This window comes from Muscardinus avellanarius (genome assembly GCF_963383645.1).
Source record: "Muscardinus avellanarius genome assembly, chromosome: 12".
In the NCBI taxonomy this organism is placed as follows: Eukaryota; Metazoa; Chordata; class Mammalia; order Rodentia; family Gliridae; genus Muscardinus; species Muscardinus avellanarius.
The window spans coordinates 105739990-105748493 of NC_137798.1; the positions used below are offsets into that span (position 1 = coordinate 105739990).

Genomic DNA, 8504 nt, shown 5'->3' on the forward strand with positions numbered 1-8504 from the left:
CCTGTTAGTGAGAGCCTGTTCAAAATAAATAAGAAGGGCTGGGGATGTGCCTTGAAAGTGAACGCCCCTTGGTCAATCCCAGAACAACACGCGACAGAACAATCAAAGCCCCAACTCATTCCTAATAACAAAACCGCAGAACCCCTGTAGTCAATCCTTTCTGGAAATTTTAATCTAAAAATGTTGCTGCTGCCAGTTACCTACTAATCAATAAACTGACCAAAAACCGAATGTCTAACACACACTGCTTAAAATCCAACTGAGAAGCCGACCTTTACCTCAGAGGCAGTGCTCATCTGATTTACACACACACAAAAAAGGTCTTCTGGCGAAAGCAAGGCTCCAGAGGACTGCACACAGGACCAGGCACGGAGCTCAGCAGTACAGGCCTGGGTTCAACGCCCGGTGCGAGTGTGTGCCAATGTGCACACGTGCATGCACACACACACACAAGCACACAATTACATTAACAGTTTCATATTGTCAAAGCTCTTGTAATTTTCTTTTCTTTTTTGGTACTGGGTATTGAGCCCAGGGGCATTCTGCCTCTAAGTTACACCCCCAGCACGATTTTACTTTTATTTGGAAACAAGGTCTCACTAGGTTAATGAGGGTCTCACTACTTGCTGAGGCTGTCCTCGAACAAAGGAACTCCTGTCTCAGCCTACAAAGTAATGGGATGAAAGCATGTGCCACCACACCCAGCACTTGTGAATTTTAAACTTAGGAAAAATGTGCTTTGCTCTGGCCCATCCCCCTGCCCCTTACTGGAGATCAAACCCAGGACCCCGCACACACCAGGTAAGTGTTCTGCCACGGAGCTACAACCTCAGCCCTTTTCATTTTTTGTGATAGGGTCTAAGTTGCTCAGACTGGCCTTGAATTTGCAATCCTCCTTCCTTAGCCTCCTGAGTACCTGGGATTGTGGGGATGCACACAATGCCTGGCTACACTGTGTGCGTGTGTGTATGTGACTAGAGATTGAAACCAAGGGCATTCTACCTCTAAGCTACACCCCTAACCCCCTCCCCTTTTTTTTGAAACAGGGTCTTGCTAAGTTGCTGAGGCTGGCCTTGAATCTGCAATCTTCCTGTCTCAGCCTTCCAAATACTGGGTTCACAAGTGTATGCTGCCATGCCTAGCTTTTTTTTTCCAATTCTTTCAAAATTTCCTTTAACTTTATATTACTCTATTTTTTTATTTTATTTATTTGTGTGTGTGTGTGTGTGTGTGTGTGTGTGTGTGTGGTACTGGGGTTCCTGGAAACCCTTCTACCTCCAGGCTACACTCCCAGACCTATTTTTTATACTTTTTTATTTGGAAACAGGGTCTCTTAAGCCAGCACGGCTGGCTTCGAACCTGTGCGATCCTCCTGTCTCCGCCTCCTAAGCACGGGTATTACAAGCGTGCGCCACCACGCCCGGCTATATTACCCTATTTTTTTATTTAAAATAAAAAGTTGTACTGGGGGAAGGCTAAGACAGGAAAATGGTAGATTTGAAGCCAATCTCAGGAACTTAGTTTTGGTTATCAGCAACTTAGTGACACCCTGTTTCCTAATAAAAATAAAATTGGGCTAGAGGTATACCTTGAAAGTAGAATGTCCCTGGGTTCAATCCTGTGCTCCACAAAAAAAAGTTACAAACCCGTATTTGGTCTCATCCAGCAAGAGTCTTTTGCTTTGTCTGCCTTAAAATATATTTTCTGCCTTTTTACCAAGAAACACAGTCAAACTGGGCATGGTGGTATCCACCTGCAATCCCAGTCCTTGGGAGGCTGACAGAGGAGGCTTGAAGTTCAAGGAAAGCCTCAGCAAAGAGAGACTTTCATTTCTCAGCAAACAGACCAAGTGAGATCGTGTTTAAAAAAAAAAAAAAAAAAAAAAAAGCCAGGCGTGGTGCTGAACCCTTGTAATCCCCGCGCTTGGGAGGCAGAGACAGGAGGATCACGCCGGTTCAAAGGCAGCCTCTCTGGCTTAAGAGACCCTGTTTCCAAATAAAAATATAAAAAATAGCCAGGTGTGGTGGCGCACGCTTGTAATCCCCGCGCTTGGGAGGCTGAGACAGGAGGATCACGCAGGTTCGAAGCCACTGGCTTAAGACACCCTGTTTCCAAATAAAAATATAAAATAGGTCTGGGAGTGTAGCCCGGAGGTAGAAGGGCTTCCAGGAACCCCAGTACCACCAAAAAAAAAAAAAAAAAAAAAAAAACAAAAAAAACCTGTTTGGAGCCACGTGTGGTGGAACATACTTATAATCCCAGCATTTGGGAGGCTGAGACCAGAAGATTGCGGTTCGAGGACAGCCTCAGCTACTTAGTGAGGCCCTTTGCAATTTTGTGAGACCCTGTTTCAAAATAAGGAGTAAAAAATAGGGCGAAGTGTGTACCTCAGAGGTAGATGCCTCTGGATTCCATCCCTAGTACCATCAAAAAAAAATTTTTTTTAATAAAAAAAAAAAAAAAAAGCCGGGCGTGGTGGGCACGCTTGTAATCCCCGCGCTTGGGAGGTGGAGACAGGAGGATCGCGCAGGTTCCAAGCCAGACGCGCTGGCTTAGGAGACCCTGTTTCCAAATAAAAATGTATAAAAATAGGTCTGAGAGTGTAAGCACAGAGGTAGAAGGGTTTACAGGAACCCCAGTACCGCCAAAAAAATAATAATAATAATAAAATGAAATAAAAAGAAAGCCTTAGCCAAGCGTGGTGGCGCACGCTTGTAATCCCAGCGCTTGGGAGGCTGAGACAGGAGGATCGCACAGGTTCGAAGCCAGCCTCAGCTACTGAGTGAGGCTCTCAGCAACTTAGTGAGACCCTGTTTCCAAATAAAATATAAAATAGGTCTGGGAATATAGCCCGAAGGTAGAAAAGCCCCTGGGTTCCCCCACCAGTACCAGGAAAGAAAGAAAGCCAGCCAGCCTCTCAGCAACCCAAAGAAGAGTCTGTTTAAAAAAAAAAAATCTGGGCATAAATACTTGAGTGGCTGAGACAAGAGGATCGCAGGTTCGAGGCCAGCCTCAGCAACTTAGACCATTTCCAAATAAGATAGCACTCAGGTGTTGGTTAGAGGTAGAATGTCCATGGATTCAATTATCAGTCCCATACACATTCAAAAAAAAAAAAAAATTAAAAAGGACTGCATAATCCCCCTAGGTTAGACAGACAGACAGATTGATAGACGTGCAGCTCAGAGGCAGAATGCCCGTGTTTAATCCCTGAGCACCACCCACATAAAAAATTAAAAGTATTACCATATTACATGAACTTTTTTTGGAACTGGGGGTGAATCCAGGGGTATTCTACCTTTGAGCTACACCCCCAGGCCTATTGTATTTTTTTATTTTGAAACAGGGTCTCACTAAGTTGCTAAGGCTGTCCTCAAACCTGAAATCCTCCTGTCTCAGCCTCCCGTGTACTGGGACTAGAGGTGCGCCACTGCACCCAGGTTCGAGAATTTTTTTATTTTTTTATTTTTGGCAGGTCTGGGAATGGAACCCAGGAGCATTCTACTCTGAGCCACACCCCCGGTCCTATTTTTTATTCTTTATTTTGAAACAGGGTCTCACTGAGTTGCAGAGGGCCTCACTAAGTAGCTGAGGCTGTCCTCGAACCGTGATCCTCTGGTCTTAGCCTCCCGAATGCTGGGATTACAAGCGCGCGCCACCACGCCCCGGCTAGCTTCCTGAATATTTTATCCACTGAAATCATGAAGTTAAAATGCATCTTGGGATGCTCCGCACCATCGGCGAGCCTTGCTCACTAAATGTGACAGCCTTGCCCTACAGGGACCGGGGCTTCTCCACACCACAGCTTTGCACACTCACATCCAGGAAGGCGGAGACACCACCACATTCAAGATAAGAAAACCACAAAGGAGGAAATTGGCCAGAAGGCTAGTAAGATTGGTTTACTTGGTTTACTCATTAAGAGGAAGCCAGGATGAGACAGGGAGACTGCAGGTTAGAGGCCAGGCCAACACAGGGTAATTTACTGAGACCCTGTTTCAAAATAAAAAAATATAACAGCACTGTGGGTGCAGCGCAGAGATGGGCCTGGGTTCGATGGTTCAATTCCCAGTAGAGCAGGAAAAAAACAAAACAAAACAAAGGAAGCACAAGGCGGGAGAAGCTGGGGCTGGAGACTGGGGAGCTGTCTAACTGGTGCGTCTACCGCACCCAGGGCGCCTCCCGGCCAGAGTGGAGAATGCAATGCCAGTCCTTAGACTTAAGCTGTGAAAAAATAGTTGTCATTTTTTTTAATAAAGATGAAAGCACATTACCTCGAGGTTGTTTGCATTTGTTGCTATTTACTAGTGGAAATTTTAAAGTGTTTCATATGCTGTGCTTCCAATGGTATCATTTACATTTTAAAACAGTTCAAAGCCGGGTATTTCCAGCTTTTAATTAAGGTCCAGAATTTCATAAAGAAAACCAATCAAACTATAAACAAAACTCTGGAGTGAAAGCTCCAGTGACTTGTCCAAAGCAGTCACTGCGGCAGTAAGAGAACAGGAGCCAGAAATAACCTTTCAAAATTTAAAAACCTTATTACTTAGATTTTCCAAATTGTCTCAAAGATTTCCCAATAAATCTCAAAACCTAGGCCGAATCAGCTGCTTTTCTTTCTTAAATTTTAAGACTTCCACACACTGGCCATTAGCTACCTGGCAAGATCTGGGAGATGACCAGTGAGTGACTGGCTCTCTACTCGGTCCAGACAGACGAGCTGTTTCCTGAACAGTCATCACACAGGGAAGCCAGGCACTCGGTAACGCTCTACGGAGGCGCACCGAGAAAAACCACTGTTTTCACATTAAAATAACAATTTCAAGTAACATCAAACAATGAGTGCACACCTATCTTACTAGTAATACACTACTTTGGTGTTACAATACTATATATATGTTAATGTGTCTACGAGCTTACAGTACTTCTAATATGTTCATGTTTTATTAAGATGGCACTTTAAGTCCATTTTACTCTGTAATTTGGGTTGGGGGGTATTGGGGATTGAACCCAGGGGCATTCTACCTCTAAGCTACCTCCTAGCCCTATTATATTTTTTTATTTTAAAACAGGATCTAGCCGGGCGTGGTGGCGCACGCTTGTAATCCCCGCGCTTGGGAGGCGGAGACAGGAGGATTGGGCGCTGGTTCAAAGCCAGCTCCACTGGCTTAAGAGACCCTGTTTCCAAATTAAAATAATAATAATAATAATAATAATAATAATAATAATAATAATAAATGGGTCTGGGAGTGTAGCCTGGAGGTAGAAGGGTTTCCAGGAACCCCAGTACCACCAAAAACAAAAAAAAACAGGGTCTAAGTTGCAGCGGGCCTCACTAAGTACCTGAGGCTGGCCATGAGCCCGCGATCCTCCTGTCTCAGCCTCCCAAGTACTGGGATTACAAGTGTGCACCACCACATCTGGCTCTGCTCTGTAATTTAATATTTACATTTTTTGCACAAAGTTCTTAATAATATATTTATTTTTATGGTACTAAGCAGTAAACCCAGGGGCATTCTACCTCTAAGCTACTCCTCCTGCCCTATTTTATTTTTTATTTTGAAACAAGGTCTCACTAAATTTCTAAGGCTGGCCTTAAACCTGCAATCCTCCTATTTCAGCCTCCCACATACTGGGATTACAGGTGTGCACCACCACACCCGGCTACTCCAATTTAATTATAATCACAATTTCCAAGAACCAGGATACAATCTTGAAAATATGTCTACGTAATAGTGCACAGTTCGGATTAGATTTGGAAAGGGCAGATCTTATGAAATCTGACCTCCTAGAAGGCTGAGAAGCGCTTCTTCTGGTGAAACCCAAAGCATCTGGTGTAAGAGTGCCCAGACTTCAGGCCTAGTCCATCCCACCCAGGCGCTGTGCAGGGCCAAGCCAGAGGCCAGCTAGACCACACCTCCGCGGCTGCGCGGACCTGCCCTCAGCTTCCTCCTCGGGGTCACACCTTACTCACCTACTGGCATTCCGCTCAACCTGACTGTGGAAGTGTCTGTCAGGATTTCAAAATCCAGCACTCAGGAAGGAGTGGCAAGCATATCGCTGAGGAGGCTCTTGTTGCAACTTGCACCAAAACCTCAATTTCTTTGGGGGAAGGGTTACTGAGGATTCAAACTGGGGGCACTCTACCTCTGAGCTATGCTTTCAAGTCTGTTTACTTTTTTTGAAACAGGGTCTCACTGGGTGGGGGGGGGGTTCCTGCTATGTTACTGAGGCTGGCCTCCAATGTGCAATCCTCTTCTCTCAGGCTCCCCCATACTGGGATTACAGGCATGCCCCACAAGGTCCCACTTTTTTTTCTTTGTGGTACTGGGGGTGGAACCCAGGGGCCTTCTACCTACGGGCTACACTCCCAGACCTGTTTTATATTTTATTTGAAAACAGGGTCTCACTAAGTTGCTGAGAGCCTCACTCAGTAGCTGAGGCTGGCTTCGAACCCGTGCGATCCTCCTATCTCAGCCTCCCAAGTGCAGGGATGACAAGTGTGCGCCAGCACGCCTGGATAAGGTCTCGCTCACTTTTTTTTTTTTTTTTTCTGGTACTGGGGGGTGGAACCCAGAGACTTTCTACCTCCGGGCTATACTCCCAGACTTATTTTATATTTTATTTGAAAACAGGGTCTCACTAAGTTGCTGAGAGCCTCACTCAGTAGCTGAGGCTGGCTTCGAACCCGTGCGATCCTCCTATCTCAGCCTCCCAAGTGCAGGGATGACAAGTGTGCGCCAGCACGCCTGGATAAGGTCTCGCTCACTTTTTTTTTTTTTTTTTCTGGTACTGGGGGGTGGAACCCAGAGACTTTCTACCTCCGGGCTATACTCCCAGACTTATTTTATATTTTATTTGAAAACAGGGTCTCACTAAGTTGCTGAGAGCCTCACTCAGTAGCTGAGGCTGGCTTCGAACCTGTGAGATCCTCCTGTCTCAGCCTCCCAAGCGCGGGGATTACAAGCGTGCGCCACCACGCCTGGCCCTCACTCACTTTTAAAGCAACTGTGAAGTCAATTAATTATCCTGGTGGAAATCATGTCACTGATAAAGAACTCCAGACTCTCAACAAGTCCTCCGTGTAACCAAGAACGCAGGTTCCTCCAGCAAAGCCACCAGGCCATCCTGGGGTGTGGGCCTCTTTCTGCAGTTCTCACAGCATGAAGAAAGCAACCAACAGAAGCCCTCTAAAAACGATGATCACTTGATTTTGAACTTGTAAACAAAATCCCAAATTCCAGTTTTCGCTGTGGCAGAGTAGAAGGCCTGCTCAGAACACATGCATTTGTTTCCTCTAGTAATATCAGCTTTATCAGCAGCCCCAAAGGTTACAAATTACTGGTTCAAACTGCACAGTCCTAATAGGCCTAAGATTTTTCACGGCGTTTGGCCTGGATGGAAGCCTGGCTTCCTCCTCCTCGGTCACTGTAGGTGAGGGGTCTGAGGGTCCTGAGGGATGCCCCCAGCCCCGTTAGGGAAAGATCAAGAAAAGACTTCATCTTACACTTTGACCTGTCTTGGGGATCTAAGAGCACTAAGTAATTTAATCAAACGTTGGTCCAAATAAAGCCTACGAGGTCAGCGGGCTGACGATTAGATTATGGATCCCTGAATGAGCTACAGGCAGCAAAAACCGGCTGAAAAGGCTTTTTGAAGTGAGGGTCCCAGCTAAGTCCCCCGAGTCACAAGGGTCTGGTACTGGTACAATGAAAGAAGAAGAAACCAATTTACTCTTCCGGGCGAATTTAAAACAAAGCTTTTGATGTGACATTTTCCTTGGAGGTTCTACAGGACGGTATCCAGCCCCTGGACACCCAGAGGATCAGGACGGGCTGCCACCTGGCAGGGGCCGGGCCCTCGGGGTGCGCCGGGGTCCCGGGGGCGGGGGTCCCGGGGGCGGGGAGGGCCCGGGCGCGGCAGGAAGTGAGGTCCGGCCGCCCGGGGTGGGTGTGGAGCGGCCGGGCGCTGGCGGGCGGGGCGCGGCGGGACGCACTCACCCCACTCGAGGAACTCGGCCACGTACTTGTCGCGGCGCAGCGCCGAGTGGCTGCACTCGGTGTGGAGGCACACGAGGACGTCGAGCAGCGTCTCCACGCTCAGGGCGCTCTCGTGGCGCCATGGCCCGTCCAGGAGCAGCTGCTCCAGCTTCTTGAGGCGCACCTTGGCCGACATGGCTCCGCGCGGGCCTGCTCACGCGCCGAGGCGGCCGGCGTCAGGCCCGGGCCTGGGGCGCCCGGCGGGCGAGCCCCGGCCTAGGCCGAGCCCTCGGGCCCCGTCCCGGCGGCGCGGAGTCTGGGGCGCCGGGCCCCGCGGGTCCATGGGCCGGTGAGCCCCGGCGCCGCCGCCCTCCGCCGCCGCGAGCCGCGGACCTAGCGCTGCGCAAGCCCGGCCGGCGCCCGCGCCCCGACCCAGCGCGGCCGGCGCCCCGCCCGCGGCCCGCGGCCAACCAGGGCGCGGCCGGAGCCGCGCAGCCAACCACCGCGGGGCCGGCCACCGCCGCG

General features: G+C 48.6%; 1 protein-coding gene across 1 annotated transcript in view; it reads right to left on the bottom strand.

The window, feature by feature from the left end:
- The window catches only part of CDC42BPB (CDC42 binding protein kinase beta), a gene marked incomplete at both ends in the record, with an annotated part of 113308 nt that extends 105133 nt beyond the window's left edge, over nt 1–8175 (bottom strand). The window contains one exon of the mRNA XM_080707347.1: nt 8001–8175. Coding sequence (XP_080563473.1) covers nt 8001–8175 — 175 coding nt within the window. The remainder of the gene's footprint in view (nt 1–8000) is intronic.
- Nucleotides 8176–8504: the final 329 nt, after the last annotated feature.